The sequence below is a fragment of the Artemia franciscana genome, chromosome 5 (genome assembly GCF_032884065.1).
Source record: "Artemia franciscana chromosome 5, ASM3288406v1, whole genome shotgun sequence".
Classification (NCBI taxonomy): Eukaryota; Metazoa; Arthropoda; class Branchiopoda; order Anostraca; family Artemiidae; genus Artemia; species Artemia franciscana.
Window position 1 is genome coordinate 42,090,793 of NC_088867.1, and position 24,633 is coordinate 42,115,425.

Here is a 24,633-nt window from a genome sequence, read left to right on the forward strand (position 1 = left end):
AGGAAATGTTTTTATAATGGATGCTTTACTGGCCATGTTGCTGTAATTAAATATGAATAATTTATGGAAAGGACCTCTAGCTTTTGCCATTTTAGATAATACCTATCAGGTTACCATGTTAAGTATTAACATGTTAAACCTTAAAACATTGTTACAATGTTGATAATAATCAACATTAAATTAACATGTATAGTATGAAATATATAATAATGTTAAACAGAATGTTTGTTATAATATAATGAACCATACGAATTGAATTTGAATTTTATTTACATGATTAACAAAAATATAAACTATTGCAGATCTAAATCCCTACGCTAGGGAAAAATTTTAATTTTGCTAGTACGTAGCGATTAACTATATAAAAATTTCTAAAGGCATCCTAAATTAAAAATAGTAATAATAATAAAACCCCTACATAGATGTTCCTAGAAGCATCCTACACTAATTAAAATAATAATGAAAAAGAAAAAGAGACAATCACCTTCTCAAACACCCCCAGGGTAACAATCCCCATCCGAATACAACTCAATTCGCCCCGAACCCTTCAACCCGCTCCTCCCTCCAGCCCTATAACCCGCTCCAATCCCCCCCAAAAAAAATAATTTGCCAACAAATACTCTTTTAATCATACAAAAGAAAAATTCAAAATAGAGTTGAATGTTTAGGTTTTTCCTCAGAATCATGTTTCAACAGTAAAACAAAGTATGAAAAGAATAAAAAGCTAATTTCATTCAAAGAAAATCAAATATAGTGTCAAAACAAAACAAAAAATAGGATAGAGAGTTCTCAAATTTATACAGAGCAGCTATAGCAGGAAAGATTAATTATCAGAAACCAACCCGTGTGTATAAAATATGGCCCAAACGCGGGGTTGAAAAAGGACAACTGAATGGCCAAAAAAGACAAACTTAAAAATCCTTAGTTTGGCAACATCTTACAAGATATGGTACGGCCAAAATACCAAAAAGGGCTAACTGAAAAGACTTTAAAATGTAGGAAAACGCTACAAATAAAAAAAAAGGCGTAGAAATGTAACCATATTGAAAATAAATTTCCGAATACCAAGAAGCTGTATAATAAACGGTAAAAGCAAAGTCGTATTTCGATATGAGTCTCAGTCAATATAAAAATGCAGTTTTTGGCAAGATATTTCGTTTACTTTAAGAACCGCAAAATAATAAAGTGAACTGGGGAAAAAACACATAAAAATATAAATAATACTAATTTCCATTTCATTTCATTTGACAAAACATGACCATCCCTATTCTCTTTACCTTAAGTCATAATTTGCTCAACTGAAAGTAAAGAGCAACATTAAAAACTTAAAACGAACAGAAATTACCCCTATATGAAAATGGCTGCCTCTCTTAAGCTACTCGCTTTTAAGACTAAAGTTTAACTTTAGACGCTTTTTTTACTAAAGTTTCCCAATTCTATGGGAACGATCGCAGAAGCACAGGGACTTTAGATTGGAATAGCAAGCTTTTTTAGGGCACTAAAAAACTTTAGGGCGACGAGTGAAGAGTTGAGGAGGGGGCAGCGCTACTCATAAATGGAATAATTTGTTCCTTTTTAAGTTTTAATGTTGCTCCTTACTTTCAGATGAAAGAAAAATATTCACCAAATTAGTCAAATTCTTTTCTCGTTTTGTAAAAAAAATTGGCTCTTAGAGTTTGGCTTTATTAACAAGGGTCAGTTCTTAATTTCTTTAATTACCCTGAACGGTTTAATGACAAAATTACGAAACTCATGTGATATCACATAGAATTCCATTTGGCGGGTAGTTCCTCATGCATTGTCCAAAGTACAATTACTACATAATAATATATCAGCTTTCCAATTTATGTGGTCAAATGTATTAAACAGAGTTGAAATTTTCTGTCATTTAATAAATAGCCAACTTCCTTGCCTAGTTTCATTTAATAGCATTTTTTAATTTTTCTTTATACTTTGTCCTCGACCCTTGAAGGCTGAACGTGAAATAAGATTTCATTAGTATTTCGCTATTATTATTTTAATAGTCATGTCTAACATAGTTGGAATATTCTTGTCCACTATAATTCATTTTCTTGGTAAGGTAATGGACAAGCTACCGACTTTAAAGCATGATTCTGACTTTAACTTAAAAGAAGTTTGGTTTAGAGTGTTCTTAAATTCCGGAAAGATGTACCGTTGTAATTTATGCACTTGAAACTTTTCAAATTCGTAATCCTATCGGAATAATTCTGAATCACCCAAAGTAGATATTCTTAGAGAATCACCTATTGGTAACAACTTAAATCCCAAAAAAATATTAATAGCTCTTGATAATTTATTGATTAGGTTAGAGAATTGCCTATTGGTAACAACTTAAACCCAAAAACAGCTATCAAATAATATCAAAAACTATTAATAGCTATCAATAGTTTATTGATAACTGACAATGAAACACCAATAAGATTGTACTGATGGAATCATATCATATCCATTACACTTATTACGTACAGTCATCATTTTATAGTTTTTTTTCTACCTTAGAAATTACCCTTCGTTTCAAAAGATTTTCAAGAAGTTCTGCAGAGACATTCAGCTCTTTTACCTAACGGCAGGTAATCAGATGAAAGAGAGCGATGTTCGTTGTGGCGTCGGCAAGAGGATAAGAAACACTTTTAAGTTATACACATCAATAGATGACCACTGATCCTTAGAAGAACACAGAAAACCTTTATCGATTGGTTTTCTTATTATTTGTTTTCTATATATTTACTTAAAGAAAACTTACCGTTTTCCTCCATGTAATTAATGTACTTAATGTATCTGTACTATGCCACGTCATTGCCTTCACATTGTCTACGACATCCCGCAGATAGGATTATCTGAAATTGGGCACTAAACGTCGGATTATTGAACCCACGTTCTGGTACGTCAGCAGAAATTAGTTTGATGCAATATTTGAAAAAAAAGCAATATTTGAAAAAAAAGAACTGGCACGTTATATGAAAAACGCCAGGAATTTCAGGGGGAAATCTCAGAAATTCCAGGGATATCGTGAGGATGACTTGGGTCTCAAGGCTTCTTCCTACTTACACACCTGGCTGCATGGGCTTCCTTGTAGGCTCATCAAGAGAAGTAGTCTTAAAAGGCTGTGCTATCATTATTAAAACGCAAGTTGGCTCAGCTGAGCTTATTCAAGTCTAGTCAAAGGAAGAGTGCCCTCCCCCAATTACATAAAAACAAAATAGTTATAAAATGTTGCACTTTCTTCACGCTTCTAGTGCTCCCCCTACATTACAAAAAAACTGAACCCATGTGCCTAAGTCTTTATTTTATCTCAAGACTCAAAATTATTTATAGCTGACACTTCTAGCACACTCAGTTTCTTTTAAGGCACACTTTCCGGAGCCCTCCCTAACCCAAGGCGAGAGATCGAAGCCGTAGAAAATTGACATCCAATGTACGTACTTACGTAAGGGAGGGGGCTCTTGGGTTCAAAGCCTTAGCAGAGGGAAAATCTTATATATCTTATGGTTAACATAGGTGCCTGGGACCAGGATCTATTATGTTTAAATTATAAACTTAAATTTATATTATGTTTAAATTATTATATTTAAATTATCTATTAAATTAAATTATGTTAAATTTCTCGTTCTGTTTATGACTCTGTTTATTGCCTTTGCATTGTACTTCTGAATTCGATATTTGCTTCCTTCTTTTACCTTGAGACTAATTGAGTTCCTAGCCGCAACTCATCGAAAAAAAGTTGAACCTTTTTTTCCCCGCACTAAATCCTTGGATGCATTTTCTGTTAATTTCATTCCTTATCTCTATTCTCATTCTATTCTCTAAATTTCAACCCGTAGATTTATGAGCATGTTGAGCCTGGTTTAGTCCCATTTTGTCTTCGTACCGTGCTTGCGAATTCGATTCTTTTTTTTATCTTAAAATTTGTGGTCATTCCAGCATAAATTCATCAAGATATAACCCAGTTGAACCTTAAGTACCTGAGCTCCAAGTTTCTTAATAGATCTACTCCTTTTACTATTAAGGTGCAAAAAGGTGGTTTTCAATGAAAATATCTTCAAAATGCTATTGTGCTACGGTAACCAAAATCCCGATTTTATCAATTTCACCATAACCAAGTTTACGATTTTGAGATAAATATCACCAAAATTGTTTTCTACTTTGACAGAATTCCGAAATTATTTTTCGTGCAATAAAAGATTTTTAGAACATAAGATTCGGAGGGAAAGATTTGAGAAGAATTATAATAGGGAATCAAGCCAAATAAAAAAAAAATGAAACATGTCTTTCCCTATGGATGAAATAGCGTATGATTTGATCTATTAATACATAATTCATTAAACCTTTGACCTCTATCTTAATCAATAACATTAAAAACAATATTTGACATGCATTGATCATCATTATTTTTCATTTGAGAAGTGTAGGCAAATATATTAGTAGGATATATAAACAGTTATAATGTATAGCCTATCATCGTCCGCTACGTGCCACGTGACATTTTTCTTTCTGTAGAAACCGGTTACAATGAGTTTGAGCAACACCGAAGCATTTTGAGCAGCACGAGAGCAAATAAGTTATTATTTTATAGGTCAAACAAAATAAATATAAATAAACAAAGGGTATGCACATAAAATATAAACTAAGAATGTATGGGATTGTAGGGGAAAACCCCTCTCAAATATGGTTAGTCCCCTAGTTGATGGCATTTTATCTTCGGTTTTCTGCGTGAGCAAGCGTACTTCCTTGAAATAGAGAAGTTGTCGAACCAGAAAACAAACATTTTCTCAACAGTATTTGCATTCACAAGGCCAATTGTCCACAAAAAAGCTTGCGGATAAACCCTGACAAGCAGGCAAGGGCGGATCTAGAGTGAAATCTTGGGAGGGGGGTGTGACAAGGGTGTGAATAATTGGCCAAATTATCAAGTTCACTATTAATATGTTCAACAATTGACCAATATTAGAGTAAAAAAGGGTACTAATGTGTTATAGCCACCCCACCCAAGAAGTGAAGTTAGGTTAACCCTGATGAAACAATTGTTACTTCATAATATGCATAATAGTTTTAGCTAATTTTGCATACAGATTGGCTATACTTCAGTCCCACCCACCCACCCCCCTAATTGTCAAACATATAACCACAATTATATATTTTCATTGCATTCTGCCACCCGTAACTTATCTTCCAGTTTTATTTCGTCAAAGTTGATTCAATATGGTGTGCGTGTAACTCCCTTTCAACTGAATCCCTTGCAGCTCAACCCCCGTGCAACTCAACCCCATTTAACGGAGCTCCCATTTGACTTAACCCCTGTGTAATTGAACCCCCGTGCAACTGAACCACCGTCCAACTGAACTCCCGTCCAACTGAACCCTCGTACAACTGAACCATGGTATTCATTTTTCCATATTCTACAAATATGAGGCAATGTCATTGGGTAAAACACAAATTAGAATCTTTACATTGTTAAACTTGTTGGAATCGTTTGTTTTTTAAAGTCATGATATAAATATCTCTCAAGATGATTCATAAAAAAGCTCTGTATTGTTGTCACAAAACAAAAAGAAAATTGGACGTCACAACCCTCTCGCCCTGGATCTGCCCCTACAGGCGGCAGATTCAATCTCCTTCTAAGAATTTTACTGGGTCAATCCTAGACGGGGTTATTCCTGTCCAGAAATGAATAACTTGGTTACAGTTCCATTTTTCGCAAGCTAACAAAGCTGATATACATCCGATTCCACAACGAGACGTAAATCGGAAAATGGAAGATTTGAAGAAGAAATTCATTGAATAAGTTTGAAATAAATGAGCAATTGAAGATTTCAATGTAATATTTTTTTCAGGCCTACTTTATACGATAGGGGTAGTTGTAAAAGTGTCAAAAGTGGCTACTCAATGCTTTCTTCACTGTATACAAGAGTATGGTTACTGTCCGTTTCTCGAACTATATAAGTATAAGGTATACTGCTTATTACTAAAAGGAATTATAATACAAATATTTTTTGTATTTATTACAGCATTGAAAATAAAAATAAAAATTACCGTAAAATTAAATTTTGAACTGATGAGCTTTCAGCAATTAATATCATTAAATATCAGATATTTAGTTTAATTTTATTAGTTCTTTCCAAGACTGTTCAAGACAAATATAGCTTCACTACAAACAAAAGTTGGGATACTATCCCCTTCCCTAACTGTAAAAGTCAAAAGTCATTGGTGCTTTACTGAAAGCAAATTATATTACCAATATTTTCTTTTCCAGTTATTGCAGCATTTAAAATGAAAATAAAATTACAGTGAAATAAAATCTTGAACTGATGGTCTTTCAACAATTAATTGTATTATATATCAAACAATCAGTTTGATTTCATTTATGCTTTTCAAGACTGTTCAAGACACATATAGATTTCAGTAAAGCGCCAATAACACAGTAGGTTTTAGACTTTTACATTGAAAGAAGGAGGCAAAACCCAAGCTCCTCTTTACAGACTTTTGTTCGTTTCAAGCTTGATTTGCATATTCAACTTAAGTTTCATTCGTTTTAAAATTTATTTACTCGTTTATATTAGCGACTATTGTTTGTTTGTTTGCTATGATTGTTTATTTAATTTTGTTCGTTTTGGGATTGATTTATGCCTCAATAGCAAAATATTTTTGTTCATTTTGAGCTTTACTTGCAAATTCAATTTAAGCTTTCCTAGTTCTGAGATTTATCTATTTATTTATACTAGTACCTGTTGTAAGGCTATTTGCTATGATTATTTATTTAGTTTCTATTCGTTTCGGGCTCATTTAGTCTTTAACAGTAACTTCTGGTTGACAGTTTCTGGTTGTTCTGGTTAACAGTAACTAAAGGTTTCTCGCTGCAAGTAAGGAGCGACATTAAAACTTAAAACGAACATAAATTATTCTTTATTTGAAAGGAGTTGTCCCCTTCTCAACGCCCCACTCTTTACGCTAAAGTTTGACTCTTTCTCTCAACTCTACTTTTTAAAACAATAAAATCTTTAGCGTAAAGAGTGAGGCATTGAGGAGGGGACAACCCCTTTCATATACGGAATAATTTCTGTTTGTTTTAAGTTTTAATTTCGCTCTTTACTTACAGTTAAAAAAAACTTGTTTTTTCATTGAATTTCCGAACGTTTTTGAATTAATGCTTGTTTGGATTTTGGCTCACCGCAAATGAATAATTAAAACGAAATTTGCATATTGATTTTTTTTTTTTTTGTCTAAATGGCTTTCTCATGATTTTGATCGAACGATTTTGATAAAAAGGATGGGGGAGGAGGCCGAGTTGCCCTCCAATTTTTGGTGACTTGAAAAGGCAACTAGAACTATTTATTTTTTACGAACGTTTTTATTAGTAATAAATATACGAAACTTACGAATTAACTTGCGTAATGAACTTTTACATTTGTACATTTTTATTACGTATACGAAGGGGTTTGCCCCCTTGTCAATATCTCGCTCTTTTAACTAAAGCCTGAATTTTGCCCCAATTCTTTAATAATGACCCCTGAATCACGAAGGCCGTAGAATAAATAGTTGAAATTACTAAAAATACTTTAGCGTAAAGAGCGAGGTATTGTGGAGGAGACGAACCCCCTTATTTATGTAATAATTACTGTTCGTTTTAGGTTTTAATGCTGCTCCTTACTTCAAGTTGAAAAAAAAAATTATTTATTTTTTCATTGTTTTTTTCTAAACAATGCTAGAAAATCCTGCGCCCCTTCATGGAAATTCTCTCCCTCATGATAGATTCCTCGATGGAATCATCCTCCCACGTACCCCCCTTCAACATGAAAAGTCCCCCTTAAAACATTTATACACTTCCCAATAACCGTTACTATATGTAAACAATTGTCAAAGTTTATAACCTGCAGCCCATCCCCAGGGGACTGTGGGGGATTAAGTTGTCCCGAAAGACATAATTATTAGGTTTTTCGACTATGTTGAACAAAATGGCTATCTCAAATGTTTGACCCGGTGACTTTTGGAAAAAACAAGCGTGGGAGGTAAGTGCCCTCCAAATTTTTGGTCACTTAAAAAGGGCACCAGAACTTTGAATTTCTGTTAGAATGAGCCCTCTCAAGACATTCTAGGACCACTAGATCGATACGATCATCCTTGGAAAAAAAAATAAACACGCATTCGTGATCTGTCTTTGGGCAAAAAATACAAAATTCCACATTTTTTTAGATAAGAGCTAGAAACTTCTACAGCAGGGTTGTCTGATACGCTGAATGTGATGGTGTGATTTTTGTTAAGATTTTATGACTTTTGGAGGGGGATTCTCCCCTATTTTCTAAAATAAGGCAAATGTTCTAAGGTTCGTAACTTTTGATGGGTAAGACTGAACTTCATGAAACTTAAATATTTTAAATCAGAATAAAATACATTCTTTTGATGTAACTATTAGTATCAAAATTCCGTGTTTTAGAGTTTCGGTTACTATTGAGCCGGGTCGCTCCTTACTACAGTTCGTCACCCCGAACTTTTTGATATAAGGAAGACTATCCAAAAAAAAATGCTTGATAGCCAAAACCATAATCAAGCATTTGTTCTTTATGACCGATCTTTTTTACAGTAGTCGTAGTTCATGTTGAAAGGATCTCAATCAGTTAAGCTATTTTGTTGCTCACTTTCACTGAATATTTTACCTTCGTCCTAAAAAACTTTAATTGTCACTTTTGCTGGCAATGAAGCCTTAGGACTTTTTAGGAAAATTACTGACTGACAGAAAACTTAAATTCTAATTCATCTAATTCCTTTTCTAGGTGTAATAGTAGCACCCTACAGCTACCAAAATACCCTTTAAGCACAGGATACTATCCAGAAACTCAGAATTTTCCACAACCACTGGTTCCTGCCCAATATTCGCTGCAGAATTATGGACAAGTAGACATGTATCCAGAACAGAATAGTAATGCCTTTTACTCAATGGTATCTCATCAGTCAGGGACAAATTTACCAGAAATTCATCAAAAGGGAATTTATAGTGGCCCTTATGGTCACCCCAATAATAATAATCAGCAATATGACAGTGCTCAACCACCTACCTACGAAGCCCGACATGGATTTCAGCTGGAACACGAACCAAAGACAACAGATAGAGAGACCCCAACATCCAACACAGCCCAAACTCAGGTATATTCTTCTTTTCTATAAGATAACGTTTCTTGTTTTTGGACGTTCTTTGTATTTGGTTTGCTATATATTGGCTAAGTAGCTTTGATATAGCTCTCACACTTTATCAGTTTATTCATAAATAATAAGCTGTAGAGAAACTGCAATGTATTTAGACGTCAAATAACGAACGGCTCGTTATGGCTTGTCGAGTAAAAAACAGAGAGGGTTACAAAACGAATTAACTTACAAAATATAGATTATTTTACGCTCGATTAATGATAAATTAGAGCTAAATTACTTTAAAATTATATGCACTTTTTTAATTTTAGTTATCTCGTTTTAGAAAACGTTTTTAGTCCATAACAAACGATTCACAGTGATAATTTAGTCCTTATTAAGTCATATAATAATCATAAAGCGACCAAATATACGTTAACTTATCAAATTCATGCCACACGCATGTACTGCTCATACAGATCAGTATTGGAGGAAAGACGCTCGTATAGATATCCACCCATAATACTGTCTAACACACAGTTCCATACAAGCACATTTTTATCTGCAAAACTAGTTCACAATATACAGGGCATACTCATACTCTATCTAACCTTTGATATTTCAAGTGCAATTACTTAGATTTATTTTGATTCATAGCTCTATTCACAATTGTGGGATTTTTTTTTTTTTTTTGCAGGAAAGTGGGCAACAATTCGTAACTTTTGATATTTCAAGTGCAATTACTTAGATTTATTTTGATTCATAGCTCTATTCACAAGTGTGGGATTTTTTTTTTTTTTTTTTTTTTTTTTTTTTTTTTTTTTTTTTTTTTTTTTTTTTTTTTTTGCAGGAAAGTGGGCAACAATTCGTATGTGAAATGTGGGAAATTGTGTAAAAATCATAAAATAGTGAGGCTTTGCGGGAAAGTGTCCAACGGCACTTTCTTCCTCTTACCCTTCTTACTCTATATCATGCCTATTCGTTTTAGGTTTCATCCATTCTAATATTTGCTATCAAGTTTGATGCAACTATTCATTTCACTTTCTGTTCTTCTGGATTTTATTTTTTCAGTCACATTAATTTCTGTTCGTTATTTTGCTTGTCATGTGACTTAGTTTCTACTATTCTTTAGCTTCAGTATGGTGCTTTACTTTTGTTTGAGAATTTTTATTTTAATTAGTAACTTTTGTTATCGGTACGAAGCTGTATATTCTTGAGTATCGTATCTCCAAAAGAAGTGGCTTTCGTTCGATGAGAAATATATATTCAAACAAACTCTTGTAAATAAAAAAAGACAAATATACTTTTTGGTTGATTTTTGAACTGATTTTCGTTTAAAAATATAAGACCTTGCAGCAGACCTCGGCTGTGCAAGGCTGACTTCAGAACATTACTTTTTCTAGTCAAGAAATGCCATTAATCTACAAAAAAACGTAAGAAGAACAAAGATTGAAGAAAGGGCAGAGAAAGAAAATAAAAAGCAAGGAAGGAACACAATCGAAACAGCTTGACTAATAATAGCTAAAATGAAATAAGAAATGTAAAAAAGAGAAAATATGTAAAAAGAATAAAGGTGAAAGAATGGAAAAGAAGGAAAGGGTAAGAAAATACTGTAAGGACAAACGTTTGACAAGGGTAGTGACGAGATTCGAGTAAATAGGAAGAAATAAAAAAGTAAGAATATATTAAAATGACAAAAGAAAGGAAAAGAAAGAAAGAAGAGGAAATACTGCAGTGTGGGAAAATTTCTATAGGTGCTTCCAAAGAAAGGAGAGTAATACAAGGAATGTGGGCAGTCTGCTTAGTATTATCTCATCTTAATGAGAAATTTGCATTGAGTTAAGATTTTGAATAGTTAGTCTACTTCTGAGGTCATAGGCAGCACAGTAAAGGTGGCTAAGTAAAGAGGGAAGTAGACACAATGTATTATGTATGTCAAAGTAATTAATGCGTTTAGGACACTATTTCTTATATAAACTACCGAAAACCAGAAAAACTTAAACGTTCTTTTTGGGCCTTTTTTTTAAAGTTATATAAGAAAAACTAAAAACTAAACGCTATTGGAGTTGGGAATCAAGTTGAGACTTCAAAACTTAATATTTTTTTTAACTGAAATCTATCTAAAAATCATTTTAATTTTGAGCATCTTCTCAGCTATCAAAAACCAAAACGAAATAGTTTTAGCTTCCCTGATCAGATAATCCTTAAGGCCTATCGCTTATGTTTTCCAACCTTTTTTTCTCTTTTATTTAGTCTCTTTAAGAAATAAATCGTATTGTTTCCTCAAAAACCAACAGTTTAATATATTTCTAGGCGTACTTGGCATGGGTGAACTGGCAACTACAGAAAAAACCGGGAATGAAAGCCATAAAAGACCTTTCTCAGCTCAAGGAGGACAAGGTATTAGCAACACTGGTGCAAATTGTCTGTAAGTCTTTTATTTAATCTAGTGCATACCCAACTATGCATTCCAACTCTTACTAACAAAAATATTAGGTTGACAAAAAAAATTATGGTATATGTGATTTAATTATACAGATACGTATAGCGTAAGCAATAGTTGGAAAAGTGAATTTAATGCAAACCTATATAAAACAGCAAGAAATTTCAAAATCAAAGAAGAAAAAATAAAACAAACCAAATATTTATAATTTCTAATCCATGGTAAAAAACACGGAAGTACAATATGAGTAAAAGAGAGACTCCTCTAAACTCTAGACAACCAGCACAGAAGCAACTGATATTAAAATATTAAAACCGAATTGAAAATGAACTTTACTGTTCCGTTGAGAAATAGTTATCTGTGCTTTTATATTTATTTAATTCATACACTTGATTATTTTGTTAGACTGCGTCACAATTTTTAACAATAGGCTCTTTTTTAAAAATAAAGTCATAAATTGAATCAATATTCGAACTTGGTATAACTCTGTTAATTAACAAGTCTTTAAAAGTGACTTAATACAGCGGTTAGAATACAAGCGAGAATGAGGATCAATATATAAAAGCCTGCCATGTAGCCGTGCTGGGGTACAATAGTAGCCACCCCATACTATAATAATAATAATAATAAAGATTTATTCCAGAAAAAGCCCGTGGGCCATAGGAAAATTACATAACAAAAAACAAACAACAAATTAACTAAATTAAATTAATACTATTTAAAGAAAACGCTCCCGATGTGCCGCTGCAATCCTTACAAATCTTGCTATCCTTTTAATACTCAGGAAATTTGTCTCTTTCATTCTATCTACCATCCATATCTCATTCAATTTTTCTTTACCATACATCTATCGCCTCCAATCATTCAATTCGACACAGTCACACAAAAAATGTATTAAACTTTCATCCTGAGATCCACACATAGGACAAGCAATAGATTCTACCTTCTCCCCTCTTCTCCCTTGATACTTTCTTTTCTCCCCAATCAAAAATCCATTTCCCCTCCAATCCAAATAAGCCTTCAAATCCTCTCTACTTAACCAAGCCTTCCAAAATACCTCCTCCCCCCAACTACCCTTTATCTGTCTATACAATTTTAACGACCCTGAACGATCCAGACTTGCCAACCATATCTGTATTTCTTGGTTCTTCAACCTCTCTTGGACCTCCCTTATTACTATTTCCTCCATACCCATAATCCCCTTTCCTTCATTCCACCATTCCCCTAATCCAACCTTATTTAAGATATCCTTAATCTCCGCCGGCCATCCTGTTTTACTATTCTGTCTCAACGCCTCTAAGTATGCTGCCTTTGCTACCGTAAATCTCTGCATACCCAGTATCCTAACCCAATATCTCACCATGGTCACTAGCCTCATAGATCGCATCGATACTAGCCCTAAATCCCCCTGGATTACCAAAATACTAAACGAATCCCATAGTCTTAACATCCTCTTATAATATCTCATCATAACCACCTCAAGTTTTGGACCTTTCCGATAGCCCCAGATCTCTGCTCCATAATGCATCGCCGGCACTATCTTACTTGTCCAAATCCTCTTATGTACTCTAATATCTCTCACCCGTCTAAGATTGCTCCTCGCTATTTCACCGCTAATATACCTCCCCCTTGCATTCGCTAGATCCAGATGCCCACTGAATTTCCCATTACTAGTAAACTTTACCACAAGATAAATTAATTCATTATTCACTGGTATAGTTTCACCTTTAAAGAAAAAATTCACATCTTCATTTCCATGGCTTTACGACCAAATACCATCACCACTGACTTCGATGTGTTCAGGATTAACTTCTTCTCTTCCAAATAAACCTCCACAATCTCTGATAATTGTTGCAGTTTCTCCTTTGTTTAAGCCAGTAATACGATGTCGTTAGCAAATAGTAGTAAGCACAGTTTAAGCAAATCTATCGATATCATTGGTGCATTGTTCTTAACGAAAAATTCATTGGCATCATTTAAATAAAGGCTAAACAATTTCGGTGACAGCACACATCCCTGCTTTATTCCCGATAAAGATAGCACAGGAGTTGAGCTCTTTCCCGCCACTCTCACTACTAACTTCACGTACTTGTACATTTCCAGCAACAATACAAAATAGTGAGGCAGTCCTAAAGATAACAGGCTTAACATTAACAGGTTCCTATCCACATTATCATATGCTCTTTTTAGGTTTAAAAAAACTGCCAATAACCTTCCCCCTTTTCCTTTCCTATACTTCTCTACAAAAATTCTCAATGTAAAAATATGATCTACTGCACTATGGTTTTTTCTAAACCCTACCTGAAAAGGGGATAACAGTTCCTTTACATCCAACCACTTCCCTAATCTTGATTCTATAACCATGCAGAAAATCTTACTCATCACATTTCCTAAACTAATTATTCTATAATTACTATGATCCTGCCTGTTACCTTTTTTAAAAATTGGTATTATATAGTATTTCAGTGCTCGATAGATCGTTTCGTCAATTGTTGGTTAGTTCAGCCAATTTAGTACTTGTCACAAGAGCAGGGATACACTATAGACTACAATAACTAAATTGCAAAATTTTTTATCTTTTCCAGAATTTAGAAAACTACTTATGAGCCCCAATAAGTTGAAGCAAGTTTCCATGTTTTGTTTAAGCAAAGTTCGCTTAGATTTTTCTCTAGGGCCAGGTATATAAGATAAAACAGCTATTTAGAATTTTAGAATCTAAACCTTGAGATTTTAACATTATTTACATGTTCTCTATGTCTCTTCTTTACTATTTCATTTATAATTTTAATCTATATATTTATGTCTAAACTGATTTTAACCTAAACTTTAAAGTTTAAACTTAAACCTAAATGAACGAACATAAATTATTCTGTATATGAAATGGGTTGTCCACCTCAACGCCTCGCTCTTTACGCTAACGTTTCCTATTATTTTAAAAAGTAGAGCTGTGCGAAAGTGTCTAACTTTAGCGTAAAGAGCGAGGCGTTGAGGAGGGGACAACCCCTTTCATATACGAAATAATTTCTATTCGTTTTAAGTTTTAATGTCGCTCCTTACTTGCAGTTAAAAAACTTGTTTTTTTATTTAATATATATAAGAACTTAAATAAAAATGTGAAAATTAAAACTAAAAATGTTTTAATTTTAAAGTCCTGGTTGAACTTCGTTGAAGTAAGGATGCTATGGCTTTTTTAGAGGTTTTTTAAAAACATTTTTAGCTTTAATTTTCTAATTTTCACAATTTGATGTAAGTTCTTATATATATATATATATATATATATATATATATATATATATATATATATATATATATATATATATATATATATATATATATATATATATATATATATATATATATATATATATATATATATATATATATATATTTTAGTCCTGGTTAAACTTCGTTGAAGTAAGGATGCTAAGGCTGTTTTAATACGTTTTGTATATACATTTTCGAAGTTGTTTTTGTTTGATATGGAAAGGCAGTGTGGTCTTCATCGCTATTTAGATATGATATCTTTCTATTCGAGCAAAATTCTATTTTTCTAGGTGAATAAACCATAAATACCATTAGCTATAGCCATTTTGCAGTGAGAAAAATAGTCTATTCGTTACAACGTACTTTGATTTTGGAGGAACTTACCCTTTATACAAATAGCGTTTATGTAATGAATGTTTATGAAACTGATGTTGCCCCTTTTGCAGCGTCCAAGCCGCTGATTGGCCTTGACAACCGACCTCAAACTCAAGCAGTTTGCCTCATCAATATGGAGAGAATCTTGGCTCATTTAGCAAAACAAAGGGTGAAAGTCGCTACCATAACCCCTCATGACTTAGCTGGCGGCAATATTAAAGCAATTATGAAGCTTATCCAATCATTGGCGGCATTCTACAAGCCTCATAGTGTAGGGAGTGGCAGAGGTATAGTTTCTATTAATACTAATCATTAATGTACTATTATAATATTTGTACAATGATCTGTAGTATTATACCTGAGAAAAAAGTCCAAGCTTTAGAAGTGGGGCATTGTCAAGTATTGTTAAGATTTTTCAATAAGGGGTTTTGAAACCTACAAACCTCATTTCCTACCTTAACCGCAGCAATGTTATTCTCGTACGTGTCACTAATCACTATAATGTATTTATCGGATATACCATACAAGGATCAGACCTTCACTAAAGTTCTTGTATCAACTGTATCAAACGCTTGTTCGTAATCTACATAACTAAGGACTGAAGGGGTTTGATGACTCAGGCGCTTCTCAATTATTAATTTATGAACGGATATTATTCTGACACTTCCTCTCCTTCCTAAAATCATTCTTTCCTTCTCTTAAAACTTTATGCACAGTATCTCTAAGTCTAAAATGTATTCTTATCCTAATTAATTTAAAATTTCTTTGCTAATTAATACAAATTAATATTCTTGTGCTTCATACGAAAATCGAGTTAGTGGCTCTATAATTACCACACTCACTCTTATCATCTTTCTTATCAAGGGTTTAAATGAACTGTTTTCAAAAAATTCTTCAAATATTGATAAGAAGCGCTAACATACTGTTTCTTTTGAAATCTTTAGCTGATTTGATCTATTCCTCACGCTAAAATTGATGCACCAAAAATAAAGGGCTCTTAGAAAGCAACAGCTAGCGCCATCTAATACTACCCATCAAAATCAGAATGGCTAATAAATCCTAACTAAAGCGCTATTTTGTTAATTTTTGTTGTTTATTTTTGATTATAATGAACTAAAAATGGAGTACTCTTGCCAAAAGGGTATCGCATTTTCATTTGTGTTTTTTTTTTTAATTGGAGTCCCTTATGCAAATTAACCTACAGCCTTTTTAAGTAATAAAAAAGACTGTTTCACAGCTAAGAGGCGTTTTTGGTTGTTCCGTACCCCAAGAAAGCAATAACTATATCACATAAGTGTCAAAATACTATCGACTGATAGCACAGAGATAGTCAGTCAGTTCAAAACTGCCATAATTTTTTTTTTTAAGTTGTTCGTGACATACTGTTGTAATGATTCATTTTTTAAACGTATACACTGTAAACGACTTAAAGGTGGAGAAGAGGATTAAGCTTTAAGAGACCATTAATACTTAAGCTCTCCGACTATCTGTAAACCCTTACACATGGAGCTAGTTTACAATATACCTTGTAAGATCCTCTATCTGAAAAATTACAGTCGGACTAAGCATTCAATAGTGATGTTGAGGAGGAGGAATGGTGGCATCCTCCCAAGAGAATATTTGGCCAAAAGACTCCCCCTCCTTGAAAATTTAAAATATTTTGAGGGGCAAACCTTTTTTATGGTATTCCAGATCCCTTCCCCTCCATGCTAAATTTTCATTTTAGGGATGCACTTTTTCCGGGGTAATTGTATCAAAATAATAGCTGTAGAAAATAAAGAGAAGAATCATTCAAATTAAAGTTCGTGATTCCTTACATTTCTGCAAAAAATTCTGCCATTAGTCAAAACGACACACTACATTGAAAACTGAACCATTTTCAAAATCTACTGCATCCTTAGAGCGAAATAATGTCTGCTGATGTTTGAAACAAAAAATAAACATAGTAGATGGCGAGGTGTTAGCAGGTGAAGATTGTGATGATGCTCGAATTCACCGCTGAGACTATGTGAGCAGGGGTGCATCCTGAATTTTGAATCGGGGCCGGGGAAGTTTTTTTTTTTGGGGGGGGGGGTCTTGCAAATAAACTTTAATTGTAACACAACCACAATATTTCGAATAGGAGTGTCAATAGCTAAATCCTTAGTAAAAGAAAAAGTTTATATGGTTAATTTATCTTGTCGTTAGATTTGGTATTTTCGCTTTGTATTCTGTTTCTCTGCGTGTTTGTAACTTCTACCGCTATTAAGTTCCTTGCTTGTTTGTTATTTATTTATATTTCTGTGTTTATATGGCCCCATGGGCTTTTGAAATACACTTTGCTATCTACCTATCTATCTATATATCTAAACGCATCAAAAAATTTTTTATATGCATTTTTGTTACGTTTTTACGAATTGGACTGAAAATCTTTGGGCGGAGAGTTCAAACCTCGTTAACCTTCCTCTTTCCCCATATACCAGCCTTGCATGTGGGCTGTGGAAATTTTCTGATGCAGAAAATGAACCAGATGAGTTAACCGGAGATTCACAAGCTATGGAATCTAGACAGCCAAACTTATGCCCTTTAATTCAGAAAATTTATTAAGCTTTTGTTTGCCCATCTAGTTACTAATGGTTAACTCGTATCTGGAATAACTTTTTTTATTCTGAAGCCTAAAACTTAAATATTTACAAATTATAAAATATACAATAGTTTTGGAAAATCGTTTGGATCTTTAAGCTGATTCTCAGGTATCAAACAGTTCGTGGTAACGAACTGTAGTAAGGAGCGACCCGGCTCAATAGTAACCAAAACTCTAAAAAATGGAATTTTGATACCAATACCTACATCAAAAGAATCGCATTTTAATGTTGATTTTAAATATATAAGTTTCATCAAGTTTAGTCTTACCCATCAAAAGTTGCGAGCCTGAGAAAATTTGCGTTATTTTAGAAAATAGGGAGAAACGCCCCCTAGAAGTCATAGAATCTTAACGAAAATCACACCATCATATTCAGCGTATCAGAGAACCCTACTGTAGAAGTTTCAAGCTCCTATCTACAAAAATGTGGAATTTTGTATTTTTTGCCAGAAGGCAGATCACGGATGCGTGTTTATTTTTTATTTTTTTTTTCCCAGGGGTGATCGTATCGACCCAGTTGTCCTAGAATGTTGCAAGAGGGCTCATTCTAACGGAAATGAAAAGTTCTAGTGCCCTTTTTAAGTGACCAAAAAAATTGGAGGGCACCTAGGCCCCCTCCCACGCTAATTATTTTCCCAAAGTCAACGGATCAAAATTCTGAGATAGCCATTTTATTCAGCGTAGTCGAAAAACCTTATAACTATGTCTTTGGGGACGATTTACTCCCCCACAGTCCCCATGGGAGGGGCAACAAGTTACAAACTTTGACCAATGTTTACATATAGTAATGGTTATTGGGAAGTATACAGGCGTTTTCAGGAGGATTTTTTTGGTTGGGGGAGGGGTTGAGAAGAGGGGGATATGCTGGGGGAACTTTCCATCGATAATTTGTCATGGGGGAAGAAAATCTCCATGAAGGGAGCGCAGGATTTACTAGCATTATTTAAAAACACAATGAAAAAATAAATATGAAAAAATCTTTCAGCTGGAAGTAAGGAACAGCATTAAAACTTAAAACAAACAGAAATTATTACCCATTTGAGGGGCTCACCTCCTCCTAATACCTCGTTCTTTACGTTAAAGTATTTTTAGTAGTTTCAACTATTTATTCTACGGCTTTTGTGATTCTGTGGTCATTCTTAATGAATTGGGACAAAATTTAAGCTTAATGTAAAGAGCGAGGATCTGACAAGGGGGCGAACCCCCTCATATATGTAATAAAAATATGAGAATACAAAAGTTCTTTACGTAAGCTAATTTATAAGTTACGTAAATCTTTTACTAATAAAAATATTCGTAAAAAATTAAAAGTTCTAGTTGCCTTTTTAATTAACCAAAAAATCGGAGGGCAACTAGGCTTCCTCCCCCGCTCTTTTTTTCTCAAAATCATTCGATCAAAATTATGAGAAAGCCATCTAGCCAAAAAAAAATGCAAATTTTGTTTTAATTATTCCTTTGCGGAGAGCCAAAATCAAAACATGCATTGATTCAAAAACGTTCAGAAATTAAATAAAAAAAACAAGTTTTTTTAACTGAAAGTAAGGAGCGACATTAAAACTTAAAACGAACAGAAATTACTTCGTATATGAAAGAGGCTGCTTCCTCATCAACGCCCCGCTCTTTACGCTAAAGTTTTTTACTGTTTTAAAAAGAAGAATTGAGAGACAGAGTCAAACTTTAGCGTAAAGAGCGGGGCGTTTATGAGGAAGCAGCCTCTTTCATATACGAAGTAATTTCTGTTCGTTTTAAGTTTTAATGTCGCTCCTTACTTTCAGTTTGTTTTTTTTATTTAATTTCAAGCATGACTCTGTCGGTAAGCCAAGATTCATATTCAAAATTTTTACTGTCTTGTCAGCATAGTGTTTTCATTTTTTTAATTATCTTTTTTGTTTTAGCGTTTTATTTTTCTTAGTAGCAATTAAAAGCACTGAAATACTGGTAAAACCTTAAAATTATTTTTTATAGCTTACTTGGGCCGAGCCCGAGGCTTGAGGACAGGAGATACCAATATAAATATATATATATATATATATATATATATGTATATATATATATATATATATATATATATATATATATATATATATATATATATATATATATATATATATATATATATATATATACAGGGTAATGTAGAAGGTACGCCACGCCAATTAATTGTACAAAGTGAATCCTTACAAGTGATTGCTTGTTGTAAAGTTGAAATTCAGGAATGTAGAATCCTGATGAGTTCACACACCCCCTACCAGCCCACTTTCGTGAACACAGGGTATTCTAGAAGTTTGGCGCCGTATATTATATCTCATATGTACATATTCATGTGTTTTATAGTATATGTTTGAATATTTAATAGCCTAATGTTGTAACAGTTTAATAGTTTAATGTTTTGTTTTATGACCCCACATTTACATGCCTTGAAGCCTTTCTTGGAATTTTGGATCGTATTTATCGGATTTATGTTTGTCTTTTTTTTGGTTGAAAACATCTTATCTTGCAAGTATCTTCGCATATATGTGTATGTACTTTTTTTTAATCTGGCACCCTTTTTACGAAACGAAAGAGATTTGACGACAGGAAGGTGCCACGTTACGGCCATTTTATTCCACAAGACAACAGTTCTAGTCCTAAAATGACCTAAGGTTTTAAGTCTTATATGCGTGGCAAACGAAACTTTGTCGGTACGCTTTTCCATTCAACCTCAAAAACTGGGTTTGGTATCTCTCAAGGGTCAATTCTATTGCCAGCGCTCTGAATACATGTAAACGGCCTAATTTTGACAGTCAACAGTAGTAAACCTTGTATTGTGGACCTTCGTGCTGGATGTGTTTGAATTTTGTGGGCCTGTTTGAGACTGCTTCTCAAAGTGAAGATTTGCTTCACTTTAGTTTGGTGTCTGCTATTTTGCTCTAAATGTTTCTAAATCTAGTTTTCTAATTTGTTTTCACATATATATTAGGTTTTTCCTCGTATATCCGAAATTCATTTATCCAAAGGCTCTCAAATTAAACTAAAAAAATGGGCATATCCATTCCTTAGGCTTCCTTCCAGATGAAAATTTATCTTTTAAGCACCAGATTGATTTGATTAAAACAAAAATATGCAGAAACTTTGCAGAACAAGACTTGGTATCCTAAAAAAGCTTAAACATATTATTCCTGGGATATTTATTTCTGAGATTCTTCTTTCTTAGTTAAATATATTTGTTTTTTATTGCCCAAGTGTGTGGAAGTGCACTTCTCTTTCTTTCCTTAAAATGTTTATTAACATTTATATTATAAACATAATCCAGGAAATAAATTATTCAGTAACTAAACATTTACATGACCTTGAAAATGTTTTATAGATCTTCCTAATTCTTTTAGATTTGCTTTGTTTTTTTTGTATCAGATCGGTTGAATTATCACCTCTGTAGCTCTCAGAATATCCTAATTCTGTTTCCTCCAAGAACAAGATATGCAATTAATATTTTGATTAGATGTTCTATTCTCGAGCAGTTGTATTTTGCTCAAGAATACAATTCATTTGGCACCTTCGAGAGAATTGTGAAAAGAATTTGGTTTCTGTATGCTTGTGTTCATTATTATAACTTTATTTTTCTCTATTGCTATTACAATTGTTTAGCTTCCACTCCAAGTGGTCTAGTTTTGCTGAAGTATTGGAATATTTTTCAGAATATTTATATCTCCCCCTTCTTTCGCGTGCCAAGTAGCCTTTGTGGGGACCATTGCCCTGTAATTATTGTCTGATTTTCATTTTTTTATGAATATGTTACGGTGAATGACTGAAATCTGGTAAATGTCAACATTCAACGGTGCTTGTCCGAAATTCCTTTTTCTTTGCTTGGATTCAGTCAATTTTACCAGTCAGCTTTGTCAGTCTTATACAAGGTTTGATGGTAAAAGTTAAAGTTAGGCTAGGTTAGGTTAAATAAGGTTATAAATCTCGAAAATGGATTAAAAACTTAACCTAACCTGACACAATCAAACCCTGAATAAAACCGGAATAAAACCGTTAAAACCGGTTTTACTGAATAAAACCGGTGAATTGCAAAGCTGACTGAATCCAAGGAAAATAAAAGGAATCTCGGACATTGACGGTGAATGTTGACATTCTCCAAGTTTGATCTTCCACGATGACAAAATATATCTCATCCTTTGTGTCTATTAAATGTGTAAGAGTCTAATTTTTCTTTTTTAGTAAAAGGGTCAGAAAATGCAACGCCCAACTTGAGTCAGCCATTTAATCGAAAGGTCAATGAGTCATCTTCCTCAAATTCTGGTCAACCAAGCATGGGTCTTACGGTCCGAGCTGTTGCAACTCTACGGCGACCTCTAAAAACTCAACCATCTGAAAACAAGGCTGCAATTTATGCCCCTGAAATCTTTGACAGAAAACGTGTGAATTTATCAATGGATAGCTTAGATAGGAATATGGTAAATGCTCAAATTCAAGCTTCTTTAAAGACCACAGATAGCTCGTCTCAGACAATTTTGACAAATCCCAAGGACAGTCGAGTGAAAAATATTACTAGTGGTAGTAGAAATAATGGAACTGTTCCACCAACACCTCTTGTATCTAGAAGTGCACGCATTGACCGAAAACCAACAAGTGCGGAAAGAAATAGAAGTGGTAGTGTACCCCCAATTATGAACACAGTACCTAGTCTCAAAAGCCTACCCACAGCAGTAATACCGACTGTGAAGTTTGAAAAACAGAAGACAAACTCTCCCGTGAAAAGAACAGAATCAAAATATGCTGATCGTCGACTCCAATTGAACAGAAGTAACTCGGCCGCAGCACCAAAAGTAACAAAGATGGACTGCAAATCAAAATCAGAATCGTTTCTTCGAAGTACGGAAGAAAAGAAGGATACTCCGTTTAAGTTTTGGGAAAGTCTAATTGACAAAGGGCGCAGGAAACTTCCAGAGTCGCCGAAAATCGAGAAAAAAATTGAAGAAAAACCTCTTGATCTCTCTGCTGATGATTCTATAGGCGAAAGCTGTAAAGCCAATTCTAAGTCAGATAGTAAGGGAAATCTAAGTCCTTTGGAAAGTAGGGGAGAAGTTGAGGGATCTTCTAACAATACAAGTCCCATAACAAGTGATCATGAAGAGAGTCATCATATTCGTCTTATATCTGCATCAATTCCCGGAAGTGATCATCCTCCGAAAATAGACGTATACGACAGGTCAGTTTCCCAAACCTTTGATCATTATATGCTGGACTTGCAACTGTTAAATCTTCAATAATCTGCTCAGTACTGAAGGGGAAAACTCTAGCCAAAAAGAAAATAACCAGATAAATAAAAAAAAATTGAAAAAAGAAAAAAAAATCGTAATTTACTTTCAGAGAGAAAAAAATGTTTTAACAGAAAAAAAAAACACCTCAGTTAACCGACTATTCCAAGGAATAAAAACTAGTCCAATGGGTGTTAAATAACATACAGTGCTACAATAAAAATATCGTAACCAAAAAGTGGCATTTCTCTTTTGGCAGCACACCTTACAAATAAATGATAACATAGATACATTTTGGTTACACTCTAAGATATCAGTCTTCTAAAACAACAATACACAGAAGAAGCAATCTTATAAAGTGCAGTGCACTTAGCCAGCTGCTATTCAAGATATCCCTCCTAAGTGTTATGATACTAGAGAATCATAAAAAATACCCATGAAAATTGCTTTACTGTTTCAATTGAAAAATTGTAGAAATAATCAAGAACGGTGAATCATTTAAAGACGATTAAAATTAAAGGTCAGCACCAATGAAAAAAACTTAATCGTGGTCCTCACGAGTAATAATATAATTCCATTAATTTGAGCCATTTTAAAAATCATCTGCATTTTTTCCAGCTATATCGAAACATTTGGTCTTTTCCTGAAATACACAAATATTTTAAAATCAAAAGCCCTTTAAAAAACAACCATGGTTTTGTTGGGAGCTTCATAGGATGTCATAATATCATCAGTAGGACCGTATTTTCGATACGATCACCTCTGGGGGAAAAAAACAAATTTTTTTTATAGTCGTAACCCATTAAGAATTTTTACGGGCCATGTTGACGTGCCAATTTTCAGAAAAATTCGTTGTCGTTTTCGAGAACCATTGCTCCTCCTCCATATCAATCTGTCCAAGGCCTCCCTCTTTACACTCTCCTAAGAAGTTCCAGTTTTCCTTAAATCTTTCCTTACACTATCCTCCCACCCTATTCTGGGACGACCTGAAATTCGTCTGATCCTAGATGGTTGGCTGACAAAACCGATCTTAAGCAGAGTATGATCCTTCATCCGCAGAACGTGCCCTAGCCATCTCAACCTTTTTCTAACTATAGCCCAAGAAAGTAGGATTGAAACACATTCTTCGTAGAGCTTGCTGTTTGAGATACGGTCAGTCAGACGGATACCTCAAATATCCGCAGACAATTTCTAATTCCTCCTCCTAATCTAACAAATCCTCCTCTGTCTTTCGGAGTGTCCATGCTTCAGAACCATACTTGACCACTGTCACCCGCTTTAGCTTCCAGTATTCTAATCCTGGTTCGCAGACTTATCTTCCTATTCTTCCAATTTTTTTTAACTGTAAAAAAAACGCCCTGGGCCTTGACTATTCTATTTGTTAAATCCTCACTGTACCCACCGTCCTTGCTAATCATACAACTTAGGTAAGTGAAGCGGTTCACTTGACCGATCTTCTTGTTACCCAACAAAACCTCTTCACCTTCACTTATTCTTCTTAACATTAATGTTCAAACATATTTTTTCACCCTGAAGTCACAAAATGTCACCTC

At 33.8% G+C, this 24,633-nt stretch overlaps 1 protein-coding gene across 1 annotated transcript in view; it reads left to right on the forward strand.

Annotated features, from left to right (window-relative positions):
* LOC136027430 (uncharacterized) overlaps positions 1 to 24,633 on the forward strand; it is a 114,463-nt gene that overhangs the window by 42,820 nt on the left and 47,010 nt on the right. The window contains exons 3-6 of the mRNA XM_065704700.1: positions 8,787 to 9,156; positions 11,449 to 11,563; positions 15,289 to 15,504; positions 22,041 to 23,031. Coding sequence (XP_065560772.1) covers positions 8,787 to 9,156; positions 11,449 to 11,563; positions 15,289 to 15,504; positions 22,041 to 23,031 — 1,692 coding nt within the window. The remainder of the gene's footprint in view (positions 1 to 8,786; positions 9,157 to 11,448; positions 11,564 to 15,288; positions 15,505 to 22,040; positions 23,032 to 24,633) is intronic.